The sequence below is a fragment of the Pteropus alecto genome, unplaced genomic scaffold, assembly GCF_000325575.1.
Source record: "Pteropus alecto unplaced genomic scaffold, ASM32557v1 scaffold92, whole genome shotgun sequence".
In the NCBI taxonomy this organism is placed as follows: domain Eukaryota; kingdom Metazoa; phylum Chordata; class Mammalia; order Chiroptera; family Pteropodidae; genus Pteropus; species Pteropus alecto.
The window spans coordinates 13,147,675-13,162,706 of NW_006432447.1; the positions used below are offsets into that span (position 1 = coordinate 13,147,675).

General features: G+C 37.0%; 1 protein-coding gene across 1 annotated transcript in view; it reads right to left on the reverse strand.

Annotated features, from left to right (window-relative positions):
• Positions 1-13,359: 13,359 nt before the first annotated feature.
• Positions 13,360-15,032, reverse strand: part of EFHB (EF-hand domain family member B) — an 80,837-nt gene continuing 79,164 nt past the window's right edge. The window contains exon 14 of the mRNA XM_015585769.1: positions 13,360-13,425. Within this exon, the coding sequence (XP_015441255.1) occupies positions 13,360-13,425 (66 nt within the window). The remainder of the gene's footprint in view (positions 13,426-15,032) is intronic.

Here is a 15,032-nt window from a genome sequence, read left to right on the forward strand (position 1 = left end):
GAAAATCCAAAGGGAAAAAAGTGGGCTACAATCTGAGAAAAAATTTTGTTTATGTCTACATATGCAAATGAAAAGAGGGGAAGAAGGAAAAGTCAGGCCTGAGAGGAGTATGTAAGTGATGTGTTTGTGAAATTAGACTTTTCTTATAAAAGATCTCCTGCACCATCTACATTTCACTTTAGAAATAGACCAGGTGCCTTCAAAGATTGCAGCTGATGAGTATGTCTTCTGCTCTTGAGCCAACACAGAGGTAATGTGATTGAATCACAGATGTGATTTATGTGAAGAAAACAGATGTGCTCTGTATAAGGAAATCACTAAGCAGTTTGTTTTCAGGTTGGGTTAACAACTTCCTCCTTTTCCTTAAGAATCTCAGTAATTTCTCCACCTTATTTATTTCTCATGCATCCTTGTTCTCTTTGCCCATTTAACTTCCATTAGTTCTTTCCCTCTATTTATCACCCTATGTTCCGCTTTCTTCATCTCCCTTTCATGCCCTTCTTATTTATCTTAGTTCAGATTCTTGTAGAAACAGACTCTAAGACAAAGATTCAGGTATAAGTAGTTACTTAGAAAATGCAGGAAATATATGTAGAGGAACAAGGAAGAAAGTTATGGAAAAGAAAGCAGTCATTAAGGGGTGTGCATCAGATAAGTTAATGCTGTGGGTAAATGGTGTTTAATGCCACACATACAAAAAGAAAACTCAAAAATTATGTAAAATCACATCCTCGGCTGAGGGCAAGAGAGCTGGAGTATTTATACACAACCTCTCAGCAGTTATTGGCTGAGGGTTGCTCCAAGGGAATTCAATTCCTTGCTATGTCAGGGCTGCCATGCACTCATTCAGAAGTCTTCCCTGGCTTGGGAGGAGAAAGAGATGCAGAAACTGGCAGCTGGAAGTGGCAGAAACACATTGAAGTAATAAAACCCTAGGATGGGGTACTAAAAACAGTGACCATACCTCTCCTCTTTCTCCAGATTCTATTTCCACCCATCATAAAATGACCTCTCTCAACGATAATAAGATATTAACAGCTAGCAAAACAAATCAGGAGAAGCCTCTTATTTTAAGATACAGTCATTAGAGGACTTTAGGGTATGGCCAGTGATAATATGTATGTCCCAAATCTGGATGTCCATGGTTTAGAATGTTCTATATATCTCGGAAAATCAGGAAACCAGTTAAAGCTGCAATGCTTCTATAGCAGCAGTGATTGACAGGCTGCAGGTGGCTGTCAATCAGTACACAGAGAAATCTTAGTATCAGACATCAAGGGTCATGGCAAGAATCAGTATGCATTATTCTCCTTCATTTTAGGCCTAGTTGTGTCAATATATGCTATGTTGACATCTATTATCTGTCTACCTTTCTACAATACTTGTCAGAGAAGGCCATTTTTCATAGTGCATAAAAGTATAGGTTGTAGACCAACCAAATATTAATGCCAGTTTTGCTTCTTACTAGCATTAAATCTTTCTATGTCTCTATTATTCTACTATAAAAGGAGGATAATAATTCTTCATAGAGTATTGTTTTTTATGTATATACACACACTTGTGTGTATATATTGTGTGTACAGTGTTTAGTAGAATGCTTAGTAGTCCTAAATATACTCAAAACATGATATGTGGTAGTTTTGTACAGTGTCCACTTAGTAGAGCTAGAATAATGCTTCCCAAAATTCTTTTCTCTGGATGACTCTTGGTTAGCCTTGGCCACAAAAAGAAATTTACACAAGGTTTAGAAGGCAGAATTGAAGCAGTAGTCATTACACTTTGAAAGTCAGTGTAGTTCACCAGGCACTGTGGCAGCTCACGAACATTGTCATTGACCTCTGACCCACCTGGTTGATATAGGGAAGCACTCAGCACTCCTCCTTCAGCTTCTCCAATGTCTCGCCCACATTGTCAAGATTGGAGATGGTGAGAGACAGACATGGATTCTAATTTATCTTCTTGAGTTCCCAATTGTCCTTGCTATCACTCACATCCAGTCTTCCTGTCTGTAGATCTGGCTGAACCATAGACTTCCAGCCAAATACCAGATGCAGAGACAATTGCCTACACAGCCTGTCTCACCAAGTCTAACCCAATAATAAACCCCTCATTCTATGAAAAAAATATGACTGATGGTAGTTAGAAAACAATATGACTGATGGTAGTTATATGAAAAGATGTTAAAGTAAAACTATTTCATACTCAGTTATACCTAAGTGTGCTAAACCTTCTGAGAATAAATAGTAATGTGAGATATGTGAGATAAAGGACAGATGACAGCAAAAATGATATGTCGTTGCTCTATTTATAATTCTTTAGGGTTTTCTCATTACACTCAAGATAAAGTCTAAACTTGTTTATATTCACACAAGGAGCTTCATGGTCACAAATTCCACTATCCAGCCACACTGGAACTGCCTTCAATTACTCAATTTTTCTCCTCCCCTCTCTTCTTTCCTTTTCTTCCCTTTCCCTCCCATCTCCTCCCCTCCTCCAGTTCTCACCCTGTCTTTGCTTCCTTCTTCCTTCTCAACCTTCTCATAAGCTCTTCCATCTAGAACACTTTGTTCTTCTGCCACACAGACACACAGACAAACACACACACACACACCCCTCTTTCATCTTGCTAATCTCAGTTATACCTTACGTCCTTTAGGATACCGAACCTAGTTCTAAGAATTTGGTTTGGAAGTAGTCTCCCAAGCATTTCTTATTCTCTCACTTCATGACTTTTCAATCTTTCCCCTTACCACCAACTTACCTTTGTCCCTCTAATTCTCAATGTTCTCTCAGTACTTAGATGCTACTGCTTCCTAGAACTTTCCCTAAACTGTATTAAGTTCCCCTCCTATGAGACACTTACTCTCATTGTAGTCTTTATCACACATACTGTAATTGGATGTTTATTTAACTGTCACCCCTAGTAGACAATGAACTTTTTGGCTGCTATTTGCAGAGCTGGGGTGATGTGCTGCCCAGACTTCCCTTCAAGAAGAGAAGACTTAGTACCGCGGTTTCTGGGAGAGCTGCTGGCAGAGAGGCCTTTGCTGTTGGCCACTTTGAGGATTATGGAAAGTCGAAAGCTAAAAAGAGCCACCTCGCCCAAAGTTGCACCCCTACCTGGGGTGACCAACACTGATGCAGATGTATGTATAAAAGGCCCAGCCTTCCTCCAGCAGTGCAGGACAGCTCTGAAGGATCATTTTTCAGAACTCCCCATTTGATTGGCTGAGGTCTCCTTTGAGATTGTGCCACAATTCAAACTCTCTATGTACCCCAATCAGCTCTTTCCTTACCCTTCCATAGATGTTGATTCTAAGAACACTCCCAAGTATACCTCTTGCATACTAATATCTGTTTCAGAATCTGCTGCCCAGGTAACCCACTCTTCAATCCCTTGTCCTTACCACCATTAGAGCCTAGAATAGGATGCTGTTCAGTAAATATTGGTTGATTAAATACAAGGCATAGATGGTGAAAACCTCAATAGTCCAGAAACACTGAAAGAAAAGGGAATCAAACCTCAGGGGCTACTATTCAGCTGCTTCAAATACTTCAGTGATCTCTAGAAGTCTGAAAACACGTGTTTCCAGAGTTACAAAGACTGATCTATCCCTTACAAACTTGAATGTTGCTATAACCCCAGGCAGTAGCTTCTTTGGGATAATTTAATTATCTAAGGACACACAGCCTGGTTGAGGAAACGAATTCTTGCCTAGCTGACTCATGTTTCTGAAAAATTACTGGCAAATGAACCAAAAATTCTGTACAAATCTATTATTAAATGACAACAGAAGGAGAGGACACTCTAGGAAGAAAAGTGTTGGTAAAGGAAAAAACAAAAATAAAGCAAAAAAGTATTCTTGATGGTCAGGAAGCAATAAGAAGTTCAAGTTGTCTGGAATTCACAACAGAAAGTTTCAATGGATGAGGTGGGAGTCATAGGACTGAGTTATAGATAGAGAAGCCAGGTTTTTTTTTTTTTAATAGCATCAAAATATATATTAAATTTTTATTCAAATTAATAATGACATTTATTTACAAATCACATTAGTTACCTTTTAATTTTGATTTCATTTTCCAAAAAATATTTTTCCATTAAAATCATTAAATTCATGTTTCCTGAGTCATTCCCTCAAATCTAATCTAGTTCCAAAGATTCAGTTATTGTCTCAGCACATAAGGTCAGGTACTTTTTTACTTAGTTGTCATTTAATAAAAGAAATCAAGTCTATTAATAAGCAGAAGATATGAAATATGATAGATGGGCGAAGACAAAGTTTTGTTGTGCTATCTAAGCAATAAAAATCAATGTATAATAGTCTGATTTCAAATATTGTAAATTCTGTTGGAAGATATATATTTGCAAAATAATTCCGCATCTTTCTAAAGCTGTAAAGTACAGAGGCTTACATTGAAAATTTCCAGTATCTTGTCCATGTAATTGAATCTAATAAGATAAAGAGCATTTGTTTGATTTCCATCATAGCAGTTACTACAATCTAAAATTATTTTATGCTTTATTTAATTCATTATATAAATATCTCCCTACCTACCTGGCATATTAACTCCATGAGGGCAGAAGTCATGTTTATTGTTGTTACGCTCCCATTTTATCTTTAGCACCTTCTACAGCACCTCTCATAACTGACACTCAACAATTAATTGGGAGATAAAAATGAATAATTGAGGAATAATTCTGAGCTAAAAAAAAAAAGTCATTTTTGAGGGCTTCATTATATTGCCAACAACCTTAGAGATACTGATGAACCTATGTTGGAGCCACTTGGTTTTTAACTCTTGGTCACTTCCTATTAAGTGGAGTGGTGAAAAATCACATCCATTTAAGTCTCTTATGCTGTTTGTCCTATAACAAAATGTCATCCCCATCAGCAAGATAGAGTGGAAAAACTGGATGATACATTTTATGAGTCAAGATTCTTTGGTGGCAGTGACAGAAACCCAGTGGTTAACTTAAGAAAAGGGAAATTAGGCTACCAAAATGAAAACGAAACAAGATAAAACAAAACCCAACCAAATGAACAAAAATTCTTATTGGAATTTTGATTGGAATATATTGAATTTACAGAACAAATGTGAAGAAAGCTAAGATACTGATTATATTGAAAATTTTATCTATAAGAATTTCTCTCTCCATTTAGAGATCTTCTATAATAAATTTCAACAAATTTTCATTGTTTTCTTTGTAAAGGTATAGCATGCCTTTTGTTAGAGTTATTTCTAGATTTTCTACATGTATATACACATATACACACATACTTGTGTTAGAGTTATTTCTAGATTTTCTACATGTATATACACATATACACACATACTTGTGTTAGAGTTATTTCTAGATTTTCTACATGTATATACACATATACACACATACTTGTGTTAGAGTTATTTCTAGATTTTCTACACGTATATACACATATACACACACACAAGTTATAGATAGAGATACTTGTGTGTGTGTATATGTGTATATACGTGTAGAAAATCTAGAAATAACTAAAAAAAAATATCCATGAATATTAAACCGAACAATGTACATTGATTTTATATCTTGTATTGGCCAGCCATAGATGTGTGACAAACCACCCCAAAACTCAATGACTGTGTTCTTGTGCCTCTTTTATGAGAAGACATATATAATCTTTCATATCCATGAGGTATGAGCTCTTTGATCCATTATCTCACACAAAGTATGAACCTGAGTAATTTGGTAGGTGGATTTGACCCTCAAAGCAAGTCATAACATTTAGTTCTAAGCCCTGTTTTAAGTGAAACAGAGACATAGAAGGTTATATTTTCCAAAATGGCCACTATACTATTTCCCATTCATCATGCTCTTCTACAGTGTGACCCTTCCACTAATTCATCACAAGGTGGCACTTCTGTCCCTTCCCTTGAATTCGGGTAGACCTATGACTCCTTTGATGAATAAAGTATGGTAGCAGTGACTCTCTGTGACTTCTGAGGCTAAATCATAAGCTCTGAGGCACCTTGTAAGAAGTCCTCCATACTGTGAGAACGCCAAGCCCCATAAAAAGACTGCACACAGATGCTTCATTTGACATATCCAGCAAAGGCTCCAGCCAACAGCCACTACCAAACATCCCGACATGTGAGTGAAGAAGCTACCTATGGAAATGGATTTTCTAACTCTTGGCCACTTGAGTTTTCCCAGCTGAAAGCCAGGACATCACAAAGCAAAGAAATCTATCCCCACTATGCCCTTATTGAATTGCCAATCTGAAGAATTTGGGGGCATAAAAAAATGTATGTTGTTTTAAACCACTTTGTTTGGAATGAATCACTACACAGCAATAATAAATTTTAGCTAAATCCTTCTGTGAGCTCTAGTAATTGGGGTCTAGAGCCTTATTTCTAAATTCTACCGTGGAGTAAATCATGTCAGAGCAAGGCTATGGAGAATGCTAGTATCTAAATCCCAGCCCAATGATCCAGCAATCCCTCTTCTGGGTATTTACCCCAAAGACTTGAAAACTTATATCCAAAAAGATATTTGCACACCGATGTTCATAGCAGCATTATTCACAGTGGCCAGGACATGGAAGCAACCAAAGTGTCCTACAATAGATGACTGGCTAAAGAAGCTGTGGTACATATATACAATGGAATACTACTCAGCCATAAGAAGAGGATGAAATATTGCCATTTGCAACAACATGGATTGACCTCAAGATAATCATGCTAAGCAAAATAAGACAGCCAGAAAAAGTTCAAAATCACATAATATCACTTAAATGTGGAATATAAACCTAAAAGCAACAAACGAGCAGGACAAACAAACAGAGACTCATGGACATGGACTATAGACTAGTGGTTACTAGTGGGGTGGGGGAGGAGGGGGGAGGTAGACAGGGTAAAGGGGGTCAAATAGAGGGGGTTAGGGGGAGAGTGAAGTCGGTAAAGAGGATCAAATATATGGTAGTTGAAGGAAACTGGACTTTGGGTGGTAAACATACAATAGAATATACAGATGTCAAAAGATAATGTACACCTGAAAATTATATAATTGTATTAACCAATGAACTTACCCCAATAAACTTAATTAAAAATAAATAAATAAATAAATCCCAGCCTATATGGGCAATGAACACGCAATGCAATACATACATGACATACTGCTGAATTGTACACTTGAAACTTATTGAATGTTGTTGCTCAATGTCATCTCAAAAATTTTTAATAATAAATAAAATGAAAAATAAATAAATAAATAATAAATCCCAGTATGCCAGTCCAAAGTTCAGAAGACTCATTTGTTCTCAGAATGATACATAATTCAGAATCAGGGCTTGTCTACTTGGGGTTAGGTCTTTTGGGGAGTCTCTATTTGTGGTTTCTGAAAATATGCTTTGCTCAGCTGCTTTCGTAATTTTTTTTTTTTTTTTAACCAGCACAACTTGAAAAAGAAACACACGTGGAGCAAGGGGGAGGCTGTTAAAAATACCGATTGTGTTGAATAATTAATTGTTTCCCAAAATACAATTTAGCTGATAGAAGCTGAATTGATCTCAAATCTTTATGGTCTTCCATGTTCTCATGTTGATTGTTCGTTTTTGGTCCCTAAAGCAACATCCCCCCAACTTTCTTCTCTGACTGCAACAGGGAGAAAAAATCCACAAGCCTCCCTGTTACATTTTCCTCTTTCAAAGGAATTCCTGAGAATATCACCCCAGTAAATTCAGATTTTCTCTAAAGTGTTATTTCTTATTTCCAACATGAGTAATTCATACAACTACTAAAGTCCAGATCCTCATAAAAAATCATTATGTACTAAAAAGACATCATTTGATTGTAAAAATCTGAAGTTGCTAAGAGGGTTACAGAAGGGAGCTAAAATAATCCTTTGAAGGTAAGTGTCTTTTCTGTCTTTTCCTGAAATTGCTCGTTTTCACTTTGGAAGGGGGACGCAAGTGTTTCAACTTCACATTTTAAGAGACTTTACCTTGGAGGCAAGAATTCTACCTGTCAGAATCCCAAGATAGTAGCACTAATCAAAAAGCCTCTCCTTGGGAAACATAAGCATCCCCATGCAAGATAAGAGCATCAGTTTCTTGTGCAGCCTAATGACAACCATATTTGCCTCCTTCTAGAATAAGAGGCCATCCTAGGTTTTCCAGAGGTCTGCTTATTTATAAAAATCAAACCCAGGTCACTTCTTTCAATGGGAATGTTCCAGCAACTTACAGCTCTGCTTTCGATGGCTTTCAAATCTCATAGAAGGATGTTCTGAGGTGGGAGAATTATTCCGAAGGAAACATAGCACTGAGAAACTTGGACCCTGTAGTGATGGTGATTCTATGTGATATCCAGCAATCTCTCACCCACTGTTTGCACACACTTCTCCTTCTTCTTTATACCTTCGTCCCATGAATCTGAGCTAGATTTTCTATTTTTTTGATTAATTGAATGATGAGAAAGTAACGTTTTGATATGTTACTCAGAATTCTTCATCCCTCAAAGTTACCATTCCGGAAAGGAGGATGAGACAGACACCAAGTATAGGAAAACTGAGGAGTATATATTCACTGTTTATCGGTACTGTGGCTCGTCAAATTATTGAACTTTCCTGACCCTCAATTTCTGAATTTGTAAAAATTAAGATAATACCTATTTCACACTGTTGTGAAAATCATTTTCTCCTGTTTTAGGTTTATTGAGCACCTACTATGTGTCAGGCACTGAGGCTACAACAATAAATAAATTATGAATGTCACCTTACGAGAGTCCACATGCTAGAAGACACATGTAAAATCGCTGAGCTTAGTTCTGGAGTATGCTTTGACAAAAATTGATAATAATAATATGGTCTTGAGCTGTAGAGGGCACTGAGGGGCTATAAAGACTACAAGATATAATTCTTGCCTTTAAGAAGGTTTTAATCCAGTTTAAAATGTAGGGCTAACACAAAATAATGACTACATATTATTTTCTAAACTCTACAAATGCTGCCCAAGAAATATGAAAACTGGAAAATGCAGTATGGAGTAATCTTCCAATGCATGATGGAGGTGAGAATGAGTTAAGCTTCAGAGAGACTAGTAAATTTTGCAGAAACAGTGATGAGGGAAGCCAATATCTCTGGATAGAAAACAACTTATGCAAAGTAGACTAGAGCAGTGTTGTCAACAGAACCTTCTGCCATGGTGGAAATGCTCTATATCTGTGCTATCCAATGCATTAACTCCTGACCACACATGACTACGGCATTTGATATGTGGTCGATGTGTTTGAGGAACAGAATTTTTAAATTTATTTAACTTTAATCAATTTAAATTTAAATAGCCACTCATGGCTAGTGGCTACCATATTGTATAGCATAATATGCCCAAAGGATTTAGGGAAGACCAATCATGATTTTTTCTTTTACTTCCATTGATGTCTTCCAAGCTCAGTTGACATATTAATATTATTTGCCTGCCACTACTTCACCCCAACTATCCACTCCAAAGTATAAAACCGACTGTCACTAGAGAGTCTTTCCCTGCAACATAATATCAAGGCAACTTTACCAACTGCCAAAGTTTTCTTCTGTTTGCACATCTGCACCTTGAGCTTATCTGAACCAATGTTTTCTTCTTTAAAGGACTGGTGTTTCCTACATAATCCAGAGAAGAATAGACATATTTTTAAAAGCCAGCAATAAAGAAGAAAATGACAGAAGGTACATGTACCAGAAAGCTTTAAATATGTATTAGTTTCCTTGTTAGCAGTTAATAGATAAAAGGGAGAGGAGCAAAAACATTTGAAGCAAAATAGTTGGAACAAGAGACCAGACAAAGGATTCAAAGCTCAGAGTAACATTTAGGCCACTAGCAAAGCAAAGTGGAAAAATGAGGCAATTATCCTGTAGTCAAGGCGAAATGAAATCTTTCGCCTGGAAACAGCCAGATAATTCCAAATGAAAGGATTTTTGGTGGTTGTTCTCTGTTGAGTTGAGCTGATAATTGCCAGGATTTATTTTCTCAATGTGCCCGTAGGCATAACTATAGGTAAGAAAAGTGCAGATGGACCTATTAGGAGCTGGAGTCTGCTCGTAATAAATATAATGGAACCTATATCGTTTTAGGAACTAAATCAAGGCCAAATAGGAAAACCAGAAAAGAATTGAGTACACACAAATCCAGAAGCCCTGAGAAAAATAAGATGAGATCGTTGTTTGTTTGATTTTTTTCAAGAGACTTTCAATGATGCTTCATAACCAGCTGTCAACACTGGATTTAAGAAGGCACGAATTGAGAGGTCTGAAGTTGTAGTTCCAGGAGCAGGAGCAGCAGCAGCAGCTCCCATTCACATTACTGCTTATGTTAATGTGAGCAGGCACTTGCATGCTGTCCTGTCATGACTTGTTATGTTTCTCTCACAGTAGGCCTGAGAAGAAGTCTCATTAGAGTGTGGAAAACAAGCATATGAATTCCCTGATGCAGGGAAATGTCCCCAAGGGAAAAGTATATTTATTACACTGATTGGTAAGAGGGAGAAATAAACCAAACAATAAGAAATAAACTTTAGAATCACTTGGGATGTATTGCCTTGGATTCTAAATGCCTGTCTGCCAAGACCTAACAGATCTAGAAAGTCAGAGTAGGTGCTCTAGTATATTATACTAGGGATAACTGTCAAGTGATAGATTAGCCCCTGTATAGGACAGGCAGCAGAGATGGGCTTTGTCCCCTAGCAGGTTAAAGGGCTGACATAGTGGATCAAGGCTAAGTGCACATTAGCCACAAAAGAATCCCCCTCACTGTTCAGCACATTGTGCCAGAGCAGTCAGATTTCCAGAAATAGACTCACCCAAATCTCCTTTATATTTTCCAGAGCTGAACCTGAACTTTCAAGGGGCTTGACTTTGCTTTTATTTTTTACTCTTCTTTTCATAGATGATTGAATTTCCTAGTGTGGCTTTCAGATCAGATGTTATTTTGGGCACAACTCAAAGAAAGCCATCCAAATATATTGAGAAGCAGTGGGTGGCAGAAAAGTTCAGCTTCTTTCCTGATTAAGCAAAGAAACACATCAGGGGGCATGGGGGGGGGCAACACTAAAGACTCCAAGGTCATTGAAAAGTACAAGTATTTGACTACATAGAATGATGTTGGCTGAGGCTCAAAGTCTACTAGGCTTTAAGAGGGATTTGCAGTTTTTAAAATACCAGAGCTGTTACTCACATTTGCTACCATCACAAACAACATATTTAATCATTACACCCTAAAATTAAAATTTTTAACAATAGAAACTGTACAATGTCACAATGAAAAAAATATCACTTGATATAAAAAAGCAATTTTTGTGGTTAAAACCTGAGTTATAGCAGCTCTCCAGTCCCTCTTCATAACCCATCCTCGAAACCTCCTCCCTCCCTTTCTGACCTCCTCCTTCCCATCCTCTCACTTGCCAGGAGATATTTATTGAGCCAGAGACCCTGTGCAAAACCATTTGCCTAATTGTCTCATTTAATTTTCATAATCACACTGTGAAGGAAAATTGGGGCTCAGGCAAATAAATAACTTGCCCAAGAAGAGACAGCTCATAATCAGATCTGTCTGATTACGAAGTTTATACTCAAAAGCTTTCTGTTTAACCACAAGGAGAGCAGAGCATTTATTCTAAATTCAATATTTGAAGATTTTGATGTAATGACCTGAGGAGGAAAGTCCTGGTACTTTCAATGACTTATCCACACAAAAACATCCAACTCATTATATTTCTCTTCATTGGTTCCAAGGTATATTGGAGAAACAATATAATTTTACTTTACTCTCCAGGGACTAAACAACAAAATGTGTTGGGGGGAAAAAAAAAACATTTAAAAAAAGAGTTAAAATTAATTTTGTCATCCTTTCCTTGTTTGGAAGTCTAATTCATCAGCACCCACACACACTTCAGCATCACTTCTCAGTTGGGCTCCTCCCCTTCAAGCTCCTAAGTTGGATCCTAAGCAGACAAAATGTGTTTGTGCTCAGGGAAAAAATAACAACAACAAAAAGAAAAGCATAGCAGCCCACCCACACATCCATTTCATAAGGCTAAAATCAAATGAGATGAATAACTGAGAACAAGCTTCATGTATTCAGAGACCTAGACTTTAAAAAAAAAAAGAAAAGATTATCACCTACTTTGTACGTTCAGATAAAAACATGTGAGGTCTTTGTGAAGATGTCTTAAAACAAACTAAAGCCTAAAATATGTACCTACTTTGTTGTCATACCCTGTCTTAGCTTCCAGAAGAACTTGTAGAGATAAGAAACTTAAGCCCCGCTCTTCTTTTTGTCATTTCTTGGTAGCGGGGTGGTGGACTCAAGATTAAAGAAGACAATTCTCTTATTCTGAATATCCTTAAAAAGATGAGATACGACATTGAATGCTATTTTCCAGGGAATGAGGAGAAGTTTGTAGATGATCTTTATCTTTACATTTTTACCAATTTCTATTCTCTATTTTTAAATGATTGCCTTACTTATATTTTAAAAGTTTGTCTTTTTAAGGAAAGTTAAAATCTTCATGTAAAAAAATAAACAATAAAAATCTGATATGCTCCTATAATTCCAGAGATAGTGCGGGGGGGGGGTGGTGGGGAATTTTGTTAAGGCTTCTCTGGGTCTATACAGTTCTCACATTCCTTTGCCTTTATAATTTCATAGCTTAGGCAGTAATAGAATGTAGTGGAAATCCCCCTGGAGCAGAAGGCATACTATCTGGAGTCTAAACTCCAACAAGTCCAACCAGTAGTGGAATAACCTTGGGAAGATCATTTAACTTCAGTTCTTGATTCACTTATTAGAAAAAGGAAAGATACACTGGATACACTCTAAAGACCTCCTACAGTTCTAACTGTGTTCAAAATCCAGTGCAATATGCCATATTTAAACTGTAATGAATGCTGCTGCTAGAGGTAATTAGGTATCTTTTGGGATTGCAAGATGGTAAATGGTTGCCTATTTGTCTCAAAGGATATCATTCCCCCATCTGCCAATTCCCTTGAGCCAAGATAATAATCATTAGTCCTTTCCTGAATTTGTTCTTGTCTCCTTTATTGCTCATATAGTTTGAAAATGATATACAGTCTCTTATCCCTTGCTGGTAACATTTTTTCCTGTCCTCTCACCATTTCTACATCAACTTTAACCTGCTGGAAAACACTACAGAACCCCAAAAGAACTCAAAGTGCTTATGCATAATGTCATAAGTGCTATGATAGCACATACCTGGGGAAAGCCATTTCTATATGGGTTGGACAGGAAAGACCTCTCTGAGGAAGAGAGATTTGAACTAAGGTATGAGAAAGGCAAGGAAAGAGCTTCCCATAGGAAGAAACAGAATGTACTAACGTCCTGAGGTAGGAAAGAGATTGCCATATTCCAGGAACTCAGAGATGGCCAGTATGGCCAACTGGGAAGAAAAATACAGGAAATTAATTTGGAGAGTCACACAACACATTATAGGTCTTGCTAAGGTCTACTGCTAAGTGCAACAGGAGCCATTGCACAGAAGTATGACATTCTCTGATCTAAGTTAATGAAAGAAAAAGTACTCTGGCTACTGTATGGGAAAGAGATATTGAGAGTATGATGTAGCAATAACAAAAATAGGAAGAGCTATGGGAAAAGTACTACAATAGTTCAGGGAAGAGTTGCCTAGTCTGGTGGCAATGGAGATGGGGAAAGTGGATGATACTTTGAGACATATTTTGGAAGTAGAAACAACAGAACTTGTTCTTGGATAAGACGTGACTGAGAGGGTGGCTGAGAAAAGTGATGATTCCTCAGGTTCTGGTTCAAGTAACAAAGAGATGGGGAAATTTAATGAGACAGGAAATACTAGGAGAAAAACTAAGTTTGTGTTGTGAAAGCAAGACTATCTGTGTACAGATGATATTTAAACAATGAAAACAGATGTGTTCACCTAGGAGGAAGACAGAAGTAGAGGTATGAACATGAGACCAATACCAGGGGATTGTAACATTTACATCAAAGAGTGAGAAGAGGTCAAAGGAAACTGTGAGAGAGTATTGCCCTAGAACCCAAGAGAACATTTCAAGGGCAAAAGTAGTAAGCAGGGTCAAATGCTATCCAGAAGATAAACTGACACCTGAAAAGTGACCATTGCAAGTGGCAACAAAAGTAGTTTGTAAGTACTTAAGTTTTTAATGGCATGCTAAGGAAGTCTGCTTCAGTGTATTGAGGAATAAATTGGAGGTGAGAAAGCATAGCCAACACACATACAATTCTTTTGTTGTTGTTGTTGTTTTTCATTTAAATTTTGAATAGAAAATAATTTAATTAGACTCAAATGCAAATGATAAAGTCTCCCTCCCACACATGTCCCTAAGCCCCACAATTCTTCCTGAAGTATACTATGCAAATGTCAATAATGTGCTATTTTTATTTAAATTTTCAATGGAAAAAAGTATATGAATGAGAACGATTTTTGCAGAATATTAGGATTTTCACATTCAACTATTTTAAAGTTATCCTTAGAAAGAGAAGGGTTCCTGCCTATAATTTCTCACTGGTTATCTCTAAATGAAATTCCATTCCTTGCATATAAATACCAAACTACATCCCAGCACCCATTGCACATGTGTTCTGTATTTTATTCTTAAGATGCATAGTAACAACTATATTACCCAGAAGGCAACTCCTGTGTGCCTCCTAAAGTTCTTCTTAGCTCATGGATTACTAAAGCAATCTCATAGAAATATTTATGGTATACCTAAGAGATCTAAAAAGATTATTCCTGAAGAGGCAAGAAATATAATGCTGTTTGCCAGTCACCTAACCAAAACAGCTTAAAGTTTCCCCACTTTGCAATGAATGCACTTGTTAGAGCAACTGCCAGGTTAATGACCACAATGTCCAAACATTATTTCTTTAATCTAAATTGATATGAAAAGCACAGAGCTGAATTCATCAGGTTTGAAATGATCCTGATGGAGAACAACATTCTTCATAAAATTTTAACCAGAAGTTCTATTAATTACACATCTTAATAGCTTG